Genomic DNA, 18,967 nt, shown 5'->3' on the forward strand with positions numbered 1-18,967 from the left:
TTCCCATAAATCTAAAACCATTCTAAAATTATAAAGTCAAGTTTTAAAAAACAATGCAAGGGTCACCTGGCTGGCTCAGGTGGTTGAACATACGACTCTCGATCACAGGGTTGTGAGTTTAGACCCCACACTAGGTACAGAACTTACTTTTAAAATCTTTTTAGAAAGTAAAAGCAAATGAACAATTTGAGACTTCTGGTATGGCAAAAAAGTTCCCAACGATTGATCCTCTGCCCGCATAACAAGAATAACTTCTAGACCAAAGCAACCATTTGACTGCACTGGTGAGTAAACAAAAGCAGGCAAATGTTGGAAGGGACCGAACTGACATTTGGAAGAAGGGAAATATGCTGGACAACTTTCCCCAATGTTTATCTTTTCATCTTGTGCCATGCAGGGCAACTAAAATTCCAATGGAAAATTCACAGTTCTGCTGGTTTGAAGAACAGCACTCAGAGCAACCATTGCCACTGGAAAATAAAGTAGAAGACCATAAAAAAGAGAGCCAAAGACAGGAGTCCTAAAATCTGAATAAAACTCTGCCCAAGTCTCTAGCTGATCCCTGACATATATATACACAGTACAAACTCCAGGCAGGACAGCTAAAAGGACTGAACTGAAATCTGAACTGCCACCACCACAGGGGAAAGAGTGCTGCAGTTTGAGTTCAGCTGACTTAATTACCTGCTTTAAAATGAAAAAAAAAAAAAAAAAAAAAAAAAAAAGGTAGCAAAATCAATACTCTTCAGAAGAACATAACAAAATCCAAAGTTTCTACAACTTGTCACTCACAATATCCAGAATACAATCCAAAGCATTCTCCACAGGAAAAAACAGGAAAACACAACCCATTCTCAAAAGAAAAAATAATCAAGGAAACACATCTTCTGCTGACCCAAACACTGTAATTTGCAGGTAAGGACTTTCAAGCGGTTATTATAACTATGCCCAAGAACATAAAAGAAATATATGCTCAGGGCACCTGGGTGGCTCAGTTGGTTAAGCATCTTACTTTTAATTTTGGCTCTGGTCATAATCTCAGGGTTGTGAGATCAAGCCCCATATCAGTGTGCACCCAGCATACTGGGTCTGCTTCTCTCCCTCTCCCTCTGTTCCTCTCCCCTCACTCATCCCCAGCACACTCTCTCTTGCTCTCTAAAACAAACAAATAAATACTCTTTTTAAAAATAAATCTAAATAGATAAATCTTAACCAAATTACTAAAAAAAAGAAATATATGCCCTTTACGATTAGTTACTTGCACTCTGCTCACATACGAAAAATGTATCTTTAACTTTTCCAGTGTCTAAGACTCATTCTTTTAACATCTTCTAACCAAAGATAAATTCATTAACTTCCAGAGTTTTCCTTTATCAGCCAAAGACAAATACACTGGGGGAGCAGGGGGTGAAATTCTTATGCAAGTCAAAACCCAGCAGCCACTTTCCCTAAGGGTAGTTTAAAAATATACACACTGTACTATAAACTAGACTCAGAAAAAGACCTAAGATGAAAGAAAACTTCCTTCCCAATCTGCGTTTATGGCAGCTACCCAGTTTTAGTGGATGAGAGGTATTTCTCTTCATCAACAAGTTCCCAGACCTAGATATTCCACTAAGAGTTCAGCCACAGGACCAAAATTCCAAATTCTCCCTTTATAAAAAATCTAAATTCTCCAGGAAGTTCTTTTTTAAGAGATTACACTTTAGGTAAACAAAATAAAAATGAAGAATTCAGAGGATAAACAAGATATGGGAGCAATTCTAAAAACATAATTACATGACATGGTTATGCACAGAGAATCAGCTATAAAGACACCCATCACAGTACTGTTTAATGGGTAAATTTTGGACCTGTAAATAACTAAGAACAGTGGATTAACAGTAAAAATGAACAATGAAAAACTGCAGTCATAAAAATGTATAGAATCACAGGTTTTGGCACCAAACAAAAAATGCTATAGAATTTTAATATAAAATATTATCAGTCAATAAACATATGAAAGAGTGAATTTTTCTCTGGTATTTTATTTCGGATTATCTATGTTTATTAAAATAGATTTACAAAAAAATTTTTTAAATAACATACTCAATAATGTACTGCATCTGTGAAAAGGTAACATTTAGAGTTCTTAGCTGGTCTAAAATAAATTTCAAATATCTGAACAGTACAAGATGTATGTTTATTACTGAAATACTTACTTGTCATTTCAACACACAGGTGCCTTAAATATGAAAAATAGGCAAATTCTAACCTAGAAAAAATAGTTCTGTATCTGTCTTATTTTAGACACAACAAACAAAATCTTCCCTTTATTTTTCAGGTAGTTCATTTGAAAAATAAAACATTTCTAGTCCAAGAATTCACTCTTGAAATATTCTTCATTTCACTGACAAACTGCATTATCACTGAGAATTTTTATTACTTCCATTTATATTTGTTTTCTAATAAACTGCATCTAATTATGAATTTAATTATCTGGATATGACTTTTAAATAACAAGTCTCAATTCTCTGTCTGGACCTAAACACCCATGACTAAGGCTACTTTGGTACATTAAAATATATCTGGACTAGATTGGACATTAGTTCTAAGAAACACACCTACTTTATAGATGAGAACAACTACTTGAACCTGGTCTTCCAGTTATGTAATTTGAAGATGCTAGACCTCTAAACCCATCTGTTATTAAGTTTGGATCAATGGCTATCTAGTGAGCACCAGACATAAAGCCCAAATTATATGTCTCAAGTTCAATAATTGAACACTATTTTTATCTCTGGTGTTTTACTATGAGGCAATGCAGAAGCCAACACCAAAAACAGCCTTAAAACTCTCTTACATGCATCTGTCCCCAGACTTCACATATCAATTTGCTCCAAAACTCCAAAAGACATTTACTGAATTACTGAGCTTTCTACTATGTAATGAGATTATGTTGGGTGGAAAATATAAAAGATGAAGAAAATAGTCCCTGATCCCTGATCTCCTAGAATTTATACTCTGGCCTGAAACAAAGCAAGGATGAGAAATGATTCAGATGAACAGCAGAATAGGCAAAAGCACAAAGCTCCAGACAAAGAGTGGGAAAGATTTGCTCTGCGGAGGGAGCAACAAGGTCAGAGAAGGAGCTAAAACCTTGGAGGGCGTTTGTTTTTCATGAACTAAAACCCCTGAAATTATATGTTAAGCTAAACTTCTTACAGAGTTGGGGGTACTCCAAAATATTTATAGTAAAATATACCATAAAGGTATATAGTTCTTCTCTTCAGAAACATAGCACAGTCCTAAGTGCCTGAACACTCTGGCAAGCTTGCAAAGAGCTCTGAGAAGGAGAGCAAAAGCTGAAAACAGTGATTGTCAGTAAGAGTATTCCAGGGAGCTTTTAAGAGTTCTTATTTGAGAATAAGTGCTTTGGCCAGAAACAGATTTATTCCTTCACTCTGTTCTACAATATCTGTGACCAACCCATCAGAAGAGTCCTATTACCACTTGACCACACTGAAATCTGACTTCATGGTTAAAAAGTGAAAAAAAAAGAAAAAAAGAAAACGCTAATCTCACAAAAGACAAAAGGAATCTAGTCTCACGCAATAAAGATACACATGAAAAAAGATGTAGGGATAAAACCACCTTAAAAAAGAGAGAGAGAGAGAGATTTGGGGATAGGAAAATGACAACAGGATCAAGAAACTAAAGAAACCAACCTATTTATAACCTCCCTCAAAAAGGAGATAAGCAACTCTTCTTCATACAGAAAGAATTTGTGTGTGTATGTTTGTCTTAAAGATTCCTTGTAAACTGTTTGGTTTTTCTTTAACAGACAAAGGAAGACAGACCATAGGACTAAACAGTTTGGTGGCCTTTTTAAGTGATCCAAAAGTTAAAAAAAAAAAAAAAATTAAAAAAAAAAAAAGTGAAACAAACAAAAAAACCCCAGATCCAAAAGCACTGGCTGATCTCATTAGCTCTGCTTAAGAAACTTCATAGATGTGACCTCACCATGGATTACACTTCTATATTTAGTTTATACCTAATATGGATAAAGTCCCAAACTAACAGCCGTTTCCTCTCTCTACAAAAAGAAACTTCCTTGCCTTTTTTTTTTTAAATCAACAATGCAAAGACTAGTGTAGGCTCCTCTAAAGGGAGAGGTTAAAAAAAAAAAGAAAAAGAATTAAAAAAAGGAACACAAAGAAAATATTAACAATTTGGTATGTTATTTCTGTTAAACTTGGACTGCTTTTACACTTATAAATTGTAAAACGATCCTAAAATCAAATATGTGATGTATCAGTCAAGTTCCTTAACAAGTTTATAAATATACCCTTTAAAGAACTTTACGAAATACTAATTAACCTGGCCCCAAAAATGCACAGAGGTGAGGTCATGGAAATTTTACAGTTTCCTTTCAAATCTAACCAAGAGAACTGAAAGCAACCGAACTCATTTAACGAACCATCTAGACTCGTTAATTGTTAGTATGTTTTAGGAATACCTTTAAACAGTCTCAGAAGTTTTTATTTTTTTATTTTTCAGAGTGATTGAATACAGCTAAGAGTGAAAACAAAACTATTTTAGATAAACATTTGAGTTTCAAATAAAGAAAAAGGATATAAACAAATAAAAAAGCTCTTAGTGGTTAAGAGTCAGGCTCTGGATGACAAAGACCTTGGTACAAATCCCAGTTCTGCTACTTACCCGAGCCCCCCCCACCCCCGACCACACAGAGGGAATGACCTCTGTAAGTCTCACATGTAAAATAGTATCCATAGTACCTATTTCAAAGTTTATAGGAGGATTAAATTAACTAACATGTAAAGGGTTTGGCACACTGTGCCTGGACCAGAGAGAGTAAGCCCGTAATGCTGTTAACTTATAACTTTTATTCTGACTTTAACAGAAAAACAAAAACTTACTCTTCATTTTCATGTATCAGTGTACTCTATTTTATACAGGAGTAAATTAAGTAGTTTCTTTTTTTTTTTTTTTTAATTTTTTACCCAACCAGGAAATCTTTTTTTTTTTTTTTTAAGATTTTATTTATTTATCTGACAGAGAGAGGTCACAAGTAGGCAGAGAGGCAGGCAGGCAGAGAGAGGAGGATGCAGGCTCCCTGCTGAGCAGAGAGCCCGATGTGGGGCTTGATCCCAGGACCCTGAGACCTAAGCTGAAGGCAGAGGCTTAACCCACTGAGCCACCCAGGCGCCCCAAATTAAGCAGTTTCAAGAAGCTTAAAGCATTATCATAAAATGAAGTGTTTTAAAATCAGTTTATGATCCTTGTATCACCCATCAATTACAGCCACGCTAACGTTTTAAAGTTTGATTATCATCCCATTGTGGTACAAAGTAAAAATTTAAAACAACAACACCAACAATCTCAGGGTCTAGAAATAAATTAAGAATTAGGAGACTTCAACTATCTCTACTCTCACCCTTAAAAATTACTAAGCATAAAACCTGTCAATCTATACTAGCTCCATTTCTTCTGCTACAAAATTAAGTAGAAAGAACCTAATCTCTCCTAAACATGTCTGTATTTCCTGTAAAGAAAGCATTACACAAATGTCAGTTAATATATGACCTGCTCGGGACGCCTGGGTGGCTCAGTTGGGTTGGACGACTGCCTTCAGCTCAGGTCATGATCCTGGAGTTCCGGAATCGAGTCCCGCATCGGGCTCCCAGCTCCACGGGCAGTCTGCTTCTCTCTCTGACCTCCTCCTCGCTAATGCTCTCTCTCACTGTCTCTCTCTCAAATAAATAAATAAAATCTTTAAAATAAAAAAAAAAATGACCTGCTCAACTTTATAAGTCAATACCACAAAAATCAAGGAATAGTACAATGTAGTAGCACAAGGAGCCACTATGCCAAATCCATAATTCCAAAGTACTTCCGCAGAACCACTAGATCCTACAAGCCACAGATTACTCCTCTTCTTTTATGCGCTCACTAAAACAGAAAGGAAGAAAAAAGAAAACCACTCTTACTAATAATAGACCCTTAAGCTTTACCTACTAGTCCAGAAAGCTGCTGAGGCAGAGTCTAAGACATCAGATTCCAACCTGAATGTCTTTTAGTTATCTAGAAAGTGTCAACAGAATCATGGTTCACTTAATTCAGGAATAAATTCGAGTCTAATCTTGTATTCTTTTTTACACTAAATATACACTCTTCTGATAAAGAATGGTTAAGTTCCCCCGGCTATTTTTTTTGTAGTGACAGCCTGGCAGATGCTTCTCTTAGTAACATCCTGGAAATTGAAACCACATATATTGAACATATAAACTAACCATGAGAGGTGTCTGGGTGGCTCAGTCGGTTAAGCGTCTGCCTTTGGCCCAGGTCGGGATCTGGGGGTCCTGGGATTGAACCCTGTGTCAGGCTCCGTGGTGACTGTGGAGCCTGCTTCTCCCTCTCCTCCCTGCTCATATGCTCTCTCTCTCCCTCTCTCTCTCTCTCTCTGTCTCCGTTGCTATCTCTGCCTCTCTCTCAAATAAATAAATAAATAAAATTTTAAAAAATAACAACAAAATAAAATAACCATGAGCCAATACAGTCTTAACTCTGCATTCCAGAGGCCCATGGAATAATAATAAGCAAACAATGCTTACTTTAAGGTCAGACTTTAAGGTTTTTTTCTTGTATTAACTCTTTTAATCTTTACAAAAGCCCAAGTAGTAGTTACTATTGCCCTAGTGGAGACCTGAAGGCAGCTAGCGAAAGGTAGCACCAGTACTGAAATAGTCTATATGGGCCTAGAGTCCATGCTCCTAATAACCACCACAGCATGACAACAATGAAACAAAGATCAGTCTTCCAAATGACAACTCAACTGCCTACTTGAAATACTATTTCTAACCATCTTCAGCTCCGAAATAGACTATTTAGTGCCTACAGAGGGAATACAAATGATACAAGTCAACCATCATTCCCCCTCTCTGTCTTTGGGATCTCGAATCACTAGAAAGAACCGAAGGCTAGAAAGAACCTTTACAAGCAACACCAAGGCAACACTATGATCTAGCACAGGAGTCCCTACTGAGTCACCAAGACCGTGACTGCAACTCTTCATTCCACTGGCCGTCAAGCCACACACTCAGGGACAGGACACAATTGTGGACTTTCCCTTCGCTCTTTTCTATTGTGCAAGAAGAAAAAGTAAATCTTCATTTCAATCTAAAATAACAGTCTTAAGGCACTAAATCAGTATGAACTGAGCCCAGTGATTAGCATCATATTCTATTTCTCTGGTTTCTTGTACAAAGATTTCTGTGAATTTAATAAAAATCTGCTTTTCCCCAAGCACACAACATTTTCTCTCTTCTTTTCCCACCAGCTTCCTCTGGAATCAAGCCTGTGCAAGGGAGAAAAAAAGCTTCTGTATATTTCTTCAGCAAACATTTTATTGAGTTAATACAAGTAATGCAGTTAACACAGTGTCTGGCACATAGAAAGCACCCCATAAATGTTTATATTACTTCCATTAAGTATGAAATACTCTTCTATATATTCATTCTGGCTCAGGCATTTGGGAAATGCAACAAAAAAACCAGTCAGTGGTAATAAGCACATCTATTCTAAATATACACAAAACAGACCTTCCTCACAGTGAAAAAGGCATCCCAGTGAATTATGATGACTCCCATGGGAAATATTTTCCCCTCTAACATGATGGTGTAGTGTTCCTTCCAACATTGTAGCTCTTTCAGCTCATAATTTTTAAAAACGCCTCCCCTTAAAATGTATCCCCTTCTGGCCACCAACCCATCCCTTGTACATTGCCAAGTTCCTTATTAGAGCTGGCCTCACACTTCCCCCTGCTCTTGTTTCTACTCATTCTTCTGCCTACGCCCCTCTGGCTTCCCCACCAGGGGACCACCATACTGACTTCCCCACCAGCAGACCAAGGCTGCTACAGTGTTACCAATGACTTCCAGGAGGATAAATCAAATAGATCTTCATCTTACTTGACACAAATAGTCACTCCCTTCTTCTTAAAAGCCTGTCCTGGCTTCTGTGGTACTTCGCTCCTTTAGTCCTCCTCTTTCCCATGCTGCCCTATTGCAGCTCCTCGCTCTCCTTCTCCAGTTTCTTGTCTAATGTTGCACCCCCAAGTGTTGAGAGCGCCTCAGAACTTCGTCCTGAGCATTTTCCCTGCTACTCCTAATTCATCCACTGCATGATCTCACACACGTTAAATACCACATAAATATCATATATATGTATCAAGTCTGAACATCAGATCTGTATATCCAACTTTCTACTAGACATCTCCACTTGACATCTGTCACCTGAAACTCATCAAGTCAAGACCTGAACACTGTCTGCTCCTCCTCCATTTCAACGAAAGGCACTGCTACCAATCAGCAATTCTGATTAGAAACTCACACACATCTCCTTCAGTATCTTCCTATTGACTCCACCTTCAAAATTTATCTCAAATCCATTCACTTCTCCCCATCACCACCCTAATCCAAACCACCATCATCTCTTTCTCAACTACAATGGCCTCCATATAATTTGCCTTGTTTCCACTCCTGCCTCTCCTCTCCAATTCCTTTTCCAGACTACTCATCTTAAAATGCACATCAAATCATGGCACTCCCTTGCTTAAATCATTTTGAGACCTGCTCTTTTTACTAAGGATAAAATTCACCTGACCTCCAAAGACCTCCATGATGTGGTTCATCTATATTTCACCCTGTACCTCAGTTTTGTTCTCTCTATTGCAGTCATACCCTCAAACAAAAATATTTCTTGAATATTCCTAGCCTTCACATATATCAATTCCTCTAGCCTGGAATCCTCTTCTCCTCCTTCTTCTCTTAATCACCATTCATCCGAGCATCAATTCTAAGAGAACCCCCAATCAGCTTCTATTTAATCAGATTTCCTATCATTCCTTCTCAAGATGCCCTACTCTTGTCCTTACTATAATTATATACTGTCTTTATTCGTGTATTTCTTTAACATAAGCCTCTCCCACTAGACAAGGTATTATATGGGGTCTTAACATAGTCAAATATAACATGTCAAAAACTAAATTCCTGACCTCCTCCCTGTCAGAACCAGCTCTCCACAGCCTTCCCCATCTCAATTAATGGCAGCTCCACCACTCTATAATTTCTTCAGAATGAAAATCTCAGAATCATCTCTGACTCCCCTTTCTCTCATATTCCACATCATGAAATCCTGTTATCTCCATCTTAGAAATACATCCAGAATCAGACTACTTCTCACCTTAGCCCAAGCCATCTCTCACCTGAATGACTAAATAACACCTAACTGGTCCCTCTGCTTCTAACTATGCCTCCCTATATTCTGTTCTCTGCAAAGCCGACCAAATGTTGTTAAATCAAAAACAGCAGCACCCCTATCATTCTCCATACTCCTTACCCTACTTCAGTTTTCTTCATAGTCCTTATCACTAGCAGATGTACATTTATCATTTGCCTCCCCCACCTGAATATCAACTCCAGGCTGTTCCTTAATGTAGCCAAGCCACCACAACACTACCTCAATATCTGTTCAATGACTGAATAAAAAAAGAATGATTACTGTTCCAGCAGGCAGAAATAGGGAGTGGGAGACGGGCTGGAGAAGTCAAAGATACTTCAAATGAAGGAAACACCAGCAAAAATCTACATAAAGACCGAGAAGTCCAGGGCATGTTCAGGATGAGTCTAGCTAGAATATGAGGTAAATGTGCAGCTGCTGTGGGAGATAAGACCCGGAACATAGCTGGGTCATGATCTGAAAAACTCTGCCAGATCAAGTGGCTGTATCTAATTCAATAAACATTTACTGAATTACAGTACATTTGAGGCAAGAAGTATAGGTTTTATTTTATTTTATTTTAGGCAGATTAAAATTACAGAATATTAATACATAACTTAGTTATTGAGGGAAAAGATACCAGTTTCTGGAAACAACTGATAATACACCACACTTAGTAGATTCCATAATACTAACTACCCTTCATCTGTCAGCAATGCAACACAGACACTTCACTCATCTCTGAGTCAATCAGTTCATTTAGGTTGTCACATAAATCATTTCTTAAGGGGACGCCTGGGTGGCTCAGTTGGTTGGACGACTGCCTTCGGCTCAGGTCATGATCCTGGAGTCCCGGGATCGAGTCCCGCATCGGGCTCCCAGCTCCATGGGGAGTCTGCTTCTCTCTCTGACCTTCTTCTCGCTCATGCTCTCTCTCAAATAAATAAAATCTTTAAAAAAAAAAAATCATTTCTTAAGGTCTTAACTCAACTGGAATTTTTTTTTAGAGGTGAGGGGCAAAGGGAGAGGGAGAGAGAGAACCTCAGGTAGGCTCCACACCCTGCACAGAGCCTGACACAGGGCTTGATCTCACTACCCCGAGATCATGACCTGAGTGGAAATCCAGAGATAGACACTCAACTCACTGAACCACCCAGATGCCCCTCATTTTTAAAAGCACAAGACAAAAAGTTACTATACTACATAGGAAAAAGCCATCAACTATGGTGCATTTACCCACCTACTGCTTGTCCATTAGGCTATACAGTAAGCTCCTTGAAGACCAGAGACCTCCTCTTATTTCTTTCTCTCCAGCACTTACTGCATGGAATGTATTCAACTAACATTTGCTTCTATTAATATCCCTATACTATGCTGGACCATTTCTAGACAAGATTGTATCTTATCTCCTCTAACTATAAAATGGGCATCTACCACAAGGCTGAAGAGGAAAATTAATACCAAAAAATAATTTTGATTTTCAGAACAGATTTCTCCTAAAGAACGTAAAGGAACAGACTACCTTCAAACCATTTAATCAGTATCTATTCTACGAGCAATTCTAGGTTTGGCAAATTTCACCAAAAAAAAGCTTGCTTTCTTCTAGCAAAGATCAAACAGGGTAAATGCTCTTTTAGTGCCACTGGGAAGTTAAATACAGATACAATCTGAGTTGCTTTGAAAAAAAAGTTAATAAAATATATCTCCTTTAAACCAATTCACAACTTAATACATGTTATACACTAGACTGGGCTTCATTTTTCATTCCAAGTATTTTGCTGTCATGAAGAACATTAAAATACTCTCATCAATAAATCATGCAAGTTTATAGAAGAGACTATAACATACAACAAAATAGAAATAGTAGCCATTTCCAAAGGAGGGGTTATAAGTAATTTTATTTTACATGTACTTTTTTGTGTTTTCAAGGTTGTCTATGTAAATGAATATGGTTTGTTACAACTGGGGGGGAAAAACACATATTTTTTTAAAGAACCCATTCCATATAAAATGAATATACTATGAAGCAGAAAGGATATGACATTACTTTCCAAATTGGGGGCCAATATTTAAAAGAAAGCAGACTGAAGTTAGATACTACTTATGCTAAGTGATTTAAAAACAGTGTATTTGTAAGCAAGGGTCCTGCAGACAATTACAGAATGCAAACAAAGCTTGTGTGACTGATGGCTAGCAACCGTTTTTACATGGTTTAATGAAGAATCAATAAGCCCTCAACATTTCTAAGCCAATATTCTGAATCTCTGTATTAACTAAAATATGCTGTAAATCAGAACTGCACATTCTTCCTAAGTTTATTTCTTTGAAAATTTTTCAATTCTGTCTCAGACATCTGTATGCACAAAACCAAACTTTCACTTCCTAAGTTTTTATTTCTTTGAAAATTTTTCAATTCAAATAGATTTTATTCAAATAAAATTCAATTTTATTTAAAATAAAATAAAATTTAAGATACTCTTAGCCCATCTTTGGTATAAACTTTCACATACAGTCTTACTTGTCTACATTAAGTTGCTACTTTCATAAATTTAGACTAATACAGTCTCCTGGTTTTAAATAAAGGGGAAAAAAAAGCCAAAAACCAAACAAGGCTAATTGATATCCCTTATACCAATACTCTACTCAGTACTGAGCACTGAGGGATAAAAGCCAAGTCTTTTTGACGACAGGATTAGAAGTTCCAAGAGAATTCACAAACTGACGCCCTGAATTAAATTTAGATTCCTGTTAATTCATACTTGGAAGGTTTGTAATGATGTTATTTTCCTTCAGAAACTCCCTTTCCATTCTCTACAAGAGTCTCTAAAATGGGTGAACTTACCCCTCTCTTTGATCAAAATCTTAATTAATGCTTTAATCACACTTCCCATCCTGCCTAACATATTTCCCTTCTATGGACTCACTAATTCCCAATCCAGGAGACACCTGACACTGAGAATCCAAAGCATTAATGAAACAGGAAGTGGGAAAGTCTTGCTCATCATTCTTTTATTGGCTTCTCAGCATCTCTATAAGCATCCTTTCAGACCAACTGTAATTTTCAGGGACAGCCAGGTTCTCCCCACTGCCTCTTTCCTGTCATTATTCATATCGTGTTAGGCTTCCCATTGGTTCAGTCCCCTACCTCTGCAGCCCCTTGTCTCTTCCCCATTTGGGGTCCCATTCTCTCAGAACTTTACAGTTAAACCAAAATCATGAACTTGGCCTTTACAAAGGCCTTCAGGAATAGGTGAGACATGTAGAAAGAATAGAGTTCCCACTAACTTCACATTTTACATTCATTTTTTTATCTCCTGAATTTCCCCCTCTGGAAACCTCAAAGGAATGGCAAACCAATTAGATCCAAGGTAACATTGTCTTACTGTTGAATTCATTTTTGTTCAATATAAGAACAAAGTTCTCAGCATCACTTCCTATAAAAATGTATTTCATTTGTGTTTAAAAAAAAAAAAAAAGGTTGAAAACTGCCCTTGATACAAAATATACAGAACTCACTTTATTTTTTTTTTTTAAGATTTTATTTATTTGACAGCCAGAAATCACAAGTAGGCAGAGAGGCAGGCAGAGAGAGAGGGGGGAAGCAGGCTCCCCACGGAGCAGAGAGCCCAATGCAGGGCTCGATCCCAGGACCCTGAGATCATGACCTGAGCCGAAGGCAGAGGCCTTAACCCACTGAGCCACCCAGGCGCCCCAGAACTCACTTTATACTGGCAAAATAGATGAGGGTCTGCCGGTCTCTGAGATCTAGCTGCACCCTCCCAAACGCCACTGAGAAGTTGTTGGATAGACAGCAATCCAAAACATAGGGAGTGTCAGGAGAACAAACAAGGCTTGGAAAATTGTATTCATGAGCAAAAACCTAAGTTAGGTTTTAAAAGTCTCATCCTCAACCTTTAAATAACTTGTCTCCTTGGCACTACAGATTTGAATCATTCCTGGCTCCTTCTTTCAAAAGGATCAGTCTATCCACTGTTTCCTGAATAATGAGTCTACAAATAATGTCAAAACTAGCATTTCCCTCTATCCCTCTCTGTCAAATAAATAAATATTTTTTTTAAAAAACTGACACTCCCATTCTTGGCTTTTCCCAATCCAACTATTCCACCCACTTTTTCAAGGTCAAGTCCAAATCTACTTCCATCTTTCCCCCAACTCTTCTTTCCAATAAAATTTATAAACTTAAAGATAGGAAATGTTTAAAAATGTCTTATAACTTCCATAGTACCTAATTCAGTATGAGGCACTTAATTCATTCCAATAAATGCTTTAAGTCACAGATAATCAGACAGAAGTGACCTTAATGATGACCTAGGCCAAACCCTTCTTTTACACCTTGCTTATATGAATTATGCTTGACAATCAGAACTCCACCACTTACTTTTTTAAAAGCAATGGTTCTTAAACCTATGTCAGGAATCCCCAGAAAAAAAAAAGACCCATATAGAACTTTTTATGTAATTTCAAGGATTTATAGAATCTCCTGAATCCTATTAATGAAGCCCACATTTAAGATTATACTGTCACTTAAAAAAAAAAAGAATACTATATTGTCATCAACAACAAAAGTAAGTCTTTACTGTTGCTAAGCCCTATTCCTAATGCTTTCCAGAGAATAATGTATGGCTAAATTACATTTCCCAGCCTTCCTTGCAATTAGATAAAGCCATGTGATCAAGTTCTCCCCAGTGGAATGAGAAAGGAAGTGAGAGGCAGAAAATCTGGGCTAGGGCCCTTAAGAGACATGTGCCTCCTACAAATTCTCCACCTCCCACTGGCTATAAACAGGACTTCCCTGCCACCAGTTTTGACAGCTTAGGGGAGTTCAATGCTCTCCGGGTTGATGGAAAAACAAGTTGCTAATGCTGTGGTCCCTAAATGACTCTAAGAAAGAACGCCACCTCAGTGTCTAAAACACTCTCCTTGGACTGCTAAGTGAGAAAGGAAATATAACTTCCATCTTGTTTGAATCATTGTTTGGGGTGAATTATTTACTAAAGCAGCTCAGACTACCCTAATTAATATATACAGATTAGCAGCTGATCCCCTCAGCAATCCTATAAAATTGTTGTTATTATTATTATCCTGGTATTAGAGGTCAGGAAATTGAGGCATTAAGAACTTAAGAAACTTGCCTGATACACTACTGGAAGCCAGAGTCAAGCCAAGTAGTCTGGCTTCAGGGTCCATGCACACTGGAAATCCTGCCAAATATTTCAAATGGAACAGTTATTCTTGTGTGTTATGCCGCCCTGCACCAGACTAATTTTTTACAACCACCACCCCAATCCCAGCAGTTTACTGACCACTGCCAACAGGGACTATACTGGTTCAAAATTGTGCATCAACAACTTTAAATTCCAGCCCATAAGGGGTTCCTGGGTGGCTCAGTCATTTGAGGGTCATGGGATGGAGCCCTAAGTAGGGCTCTGGGCTCAGCACGCAGTCAGCTTCTCTCCTTTTCCCTCTCCCTCTGCCTCTCCCCCTGTTCACAAGCCTGTGAGCACAGGCATGGGTTCTCTCTCTCTCTCTCTCTCAAGTAAACAAATCTTTAAATAAATAAACAAATTCCAGCCCATAAAACTAAACTCTACAGAGGGAGTCCTTCTATGCTGAGATCAGAAATACCATCGCATCATACCAAAGCTAGTGGTAGGGGCTGGGGAGGCAACAGGGTCAACAGGAGCTGGGCTTATACAAGCCAAAGGAAAAAAACAATCAGTCATTTTCAGTTTCTCTCATTGTGTGATTTAATAACTAACATTTTTACTTAATACAGAAATCTTGGTTTCCAAAGTCTGAACATGGCCAAGAAGAAATATTGATGGAAAATTGGCAGGTACAAGAAAAGACTAGAAGTACTACAAACTGGAGGGAGGAAAAAGCAGGTAGATCAAACAATACAGGGTTTTAGAAATAAAGGACCAAGGTTTGAGACTCAGACTATGAAGATCTAAGTAAGTAGTAAGTAAGTAGTTCCCAATTCCAAAGCATATCAACACACATATAAACAGCAGAGTGCTAACAAAAAAGGAAACAACCTCATTTCAAACATTTGGTACCCTCTTATTTTCCAGACACTTAGAACAGTATGTAGACTTTACCTTCAAGGAATTAAATGTCTATCTACAAGGGGAGATATGCATATAAATATGTACATACAAAATGACACACACTTAGCATCTATTTTCTGTGTATCAGAAACTGTTCTAAGCTTATTACATGCTCCATATACCAACTAATTTATTCCTATGAGCTTGGTCTATTAATATCCTAACAGTACAGATGAGGCACAGAGAGGTTTAAGTAGTGTGTCCTGGAACACACAACTAGTAAGTGGACAGAGTGGACTAGAAATTTTAATTACATTCAAATTATAAGGGGCCTTATGTCCTTGCTAAAGGATCTGACCTTCACCCTATTGGTTAGTGGTTCCCAACTAGAGCTGGTATATCATAATATACACACCTACCCGGCCCCTCTTGGTGAGGGAAGAAGGCATTCTCACTGTTGAGGATGACTGCCTTTGTATGCTTTTTTTATTATTGGGAGGGTGCCCTACCCTCTAGGTGTTGGAGGGAACAAACACAAATGGAGAATTGCACTTATCCAGGTGATGGGGAGCCAAGGGACTCAGGGGTAGAGAACTCCAAAAACAACACTCACCAGGAAGGCAACGTAGTTGTGAGTCCAGTCACACTAGTTAGTAAGGTCCTGGCCTATTTCTCTTCAATTTAAAGCTACCTAAACCGGGAAGCTCAATATCTTTTTTACTCACACGCTTTAAATGTAGATAATAGATTTTGGCTACAAATTCAGATACCTCTTGGCATAATAATTAACACTGTTTAACATACCATGCTAAACAACCATGGCCTCTGCCCACTCACCGCTTTCAAAATAACCGTAAAATCTTCCCCCATTTGCATTTCCCATATATAGGTTTGGAGAAGAAAACAAGCACACTCTTTAACAACAACAACCAAAAAAACCTCCACCACGATTTACCTGGCCCTTTTTTTCCTCTTTGAAATAACTATCCTGGTTTATATCAGCACAATACCTAAGCAGAACGACAAGGCAGCAGAAAACCTTTCACGTCTTATTCCACACAAAAAGAAAGTAAGTCTCAGAAAGGGAAAACAACTTGCCCAGGGAGTACAGAGAACTGTGTGACCTGAACCCTGGGTCTCTGCCACCAAGCCCTGTGAGAAAGGCTCACAATGAGTGGTAAGCAGGATGCTGTTAGGTGGATCACAACATTTTTTACTTTAATAGTTACGCACAGGAGAAAAATAATCACCACATCGAATCAGTTTCAGATATTACTGCAAGATACACTTAGTAAATGATAATACACATCAACGCAAATACGGAAAACTGGGAAGCAGGATACAGTCACTCAAGTTTGAGAAACAATGCACCATGCCGCTCTCATTCTAACTAAAGGGTTAAATTAATAGTAGGCAGAGCATTAAGCATAGATCTCTTCCTCTCTAATTCATATAATTCATACACTTCATTTCTTTTTCTTGGCTTGTTGTATGGCCTAGGACCTCCAGAACACGGCTGAAAAGAAACCATTACTGATAGTATCCTTACCTGATTCTAAATTTAATGCTACCTCTAAAGGTTCACCATTAAGTATCATAGTGGTTTGTTGTTTTGTTTTGTTTTGTTTTGTTTTTAGAACTTCCGTAGATACGTTGCTGTTGAGTTTACGGAAATTCCTTCCTATTCCTAGTTCAATAAAACTTTCTGAACATTGATCTGTAACCCACCCTTCTTCCTTCCACCTATCTTACTTTCTCTTATTTCAGGTTCCTTCTTACATCCTCTGCACTTCCCAGTACTGTATCTGCCACAGAAACAAACAGAATCTTTGAAGACATTCTGGGGTTCTGCACCTGTCTGCTGTACCAGTTCCCCCAACCACAACGTTTCTAACACCAAAATGTTTCTAACACCAGTAACTGAAAGAAAATCCTAAAACATTGTTCTGATCATGTCTTCTCTCCCATCTCTCAAACACACCCTTCAGTACCTTCCCTTCTTTAAAAAAAAACTCAGGGAAAAAAGACAAAATTGTTCTAAATTCCTGTTAACTTTCCAATTCACAGCCTAGCTCCGTGTAAGTAAGTGACTATGAGAATCTCAAGGATTTTGAAGTTTTGAGGGAGGCAGCTGGAGCCAGATGCTCATTTCTCTCTCCTTTGCTAAAAAGAAAAATATTAAGGAAGCTAGGAAAGAGATAGGGATAATATCTGTAAGCAAATAAGGTAGTTCCAGGAAAGCGACCAGAGGGGAAAATCAACTGTTTAAAGCCCAAGCAAGTTATGAATTCTTCCCCTCATCAGCTTTTCTTTCAAAACAAAAGGGCACTCAAAATCTTTCCCGAGGCAGCAACACCAAAGGGAGCAGCCAAAATGTTGCATCATACAAACCACTCCGAGTCTGAGAAACAAGAAACCCAGATGGTGGTAAAATACCTAAGACAGGAAAACCCAAGTTGGGAATCTAGGTCCTTCCGGGAAGCCCTGCTGCTCTTCTTTTTAAAAAAAAAAAAAAAAAATTAAGATCGCATCGAAAATTAAACTTAAGAGTTTCATGCCAGCGGGAAGCGAAATGCTCTCTGACAAAGCATTCCAAGAAGTTGGGTTCATCATCTCCCGACCGAGAGGTTTCGGTCCCGGTCCGGGGAGACGCGGGGGTGAGGGTGGGGTGCAGTCGGGCCGGCGCCTGGGCGGGAGCGGGGCTGGGGGTGACGGGCCCACCCCCGCCCGGGTGCTGGGGCAGCGGCGTGTCCCACCCAGACGCGGGACGACGGTCTGGCGGCCTCCGGAGCCCGCGCAGCTGGAGGCGGTGAGCACCGCTCTGCGTGCCGGCTGCCGGGGGTCCCGGTCCCGCCCCGGCTCCCTCGACTGGCCTGGGCGGCGGGAAGGCGCGGGTGGGCCGGAGACAATGGGCCGGGGGCGCGAGAGCAGCTTCTCCCGGCCGGGGGGGGCGGGCGCAGCGCTAGGGCGCAGCGCGGGCCGAGGAGCGTCCGGGCTGCAGGAACACCGCCCCCCCCCCACGGCCGGCTGGGCGGACGCCGGGGGCTCAGCGCGGCTGGACGGCGGGCGAGCGCTCACCTTGACGAAGAGCTCGATGACGGGCTCTTTGTCCTCCTCCTTCAGCCCGTTCAGCGGCATCGACAACGCCATGGCGGGTTCGGCTGCGCTCCGTGGACGGCGGCGGCGGCTGCTCCTGCTCCGGGGGCTGCTCGGGCTGAGGGCTCCCGCCGCGCTGCGCTGCGCCTCCCTGGACAGTCCCCGCGTCTAGCTCGCCTCAGCCTCCGCTGCCCAGCACCGCCCCACGCCCCGCGCGCGACTCAGAGGCGGCCCCAGCGCGAGCCGCTTCAAGCCGCGGGGCGGGGACCGAGGGCGGGGCCTCTCCGGGGGCGGGGCCAAGGCCCTGCGTCTCGGGACTCCAGAGGAAACCGGGAGGCCGAAGCCTGGAGGGTGTGGCCTCGGGCGAGGGCGGTAAAGAAGCTCAGGCTCGGGCGGTAGGTGGGCGGGACTCCGAGCCACGCCTCCCGAGGGGGCCGGAGGGAAATTCCCCCCGGGGGCTGGAGCCTGACACTGCCTCCCGCCGCGGCGCGGGCGCGTCCTCGCAGCTGCTGCTGGCGCCC

General features: G+C 40.1%; 1 protein-coding gene across 2 annotated transcripts in view; it reads right to left on the reverse strand.

The window, feature by feature from the left end:
* LOC111154746 (chloride intracellular channel 4) overlaps positions 1-18,654 on the reverse strand; it is a 71,616-nt gene extending 52,962 nt beyond the window's left edge. Inside the window, exon 1 of one of the 2 annotated variants that reach the window (XM_022514631.1) lies at positions 18,429-18,654. In XM_022514631.1, coding sequence (XP_022370339.1) covers positions 18,429-18,500 — 72 coding nt within the window. In that variant the 5' untranslated portion in view covers positions 18,501-18,654. Of the gene's footprint in view, positions 1-3,707; positions 3,729-18,428 lie in introns of those variants that run through there. The other variant, XM_022514632.1, reaches the window with a different exon arrangement.
* Between the last annotated feature and the right edge of the window lie 313 nt (positions 18,655-18,967).

This window comes from Enhydra lutris, unplaced genomic scaffold (genome assembly GCF_002288905.1).
Source record: "Enhydra lutris kenyoni isolate GAN:26980312 unplaced genomic scaffold, ASM228890v2 scaffoldscaffold38, whole genome shotgun sequence".
Classification (NCBI taxonomy): domain Eukaryota; kingdom Metazoa; phylum Chordata; class Mammalia; order Carnivora; family Mustelidae; genus Enhydra; species Enhydra lutris.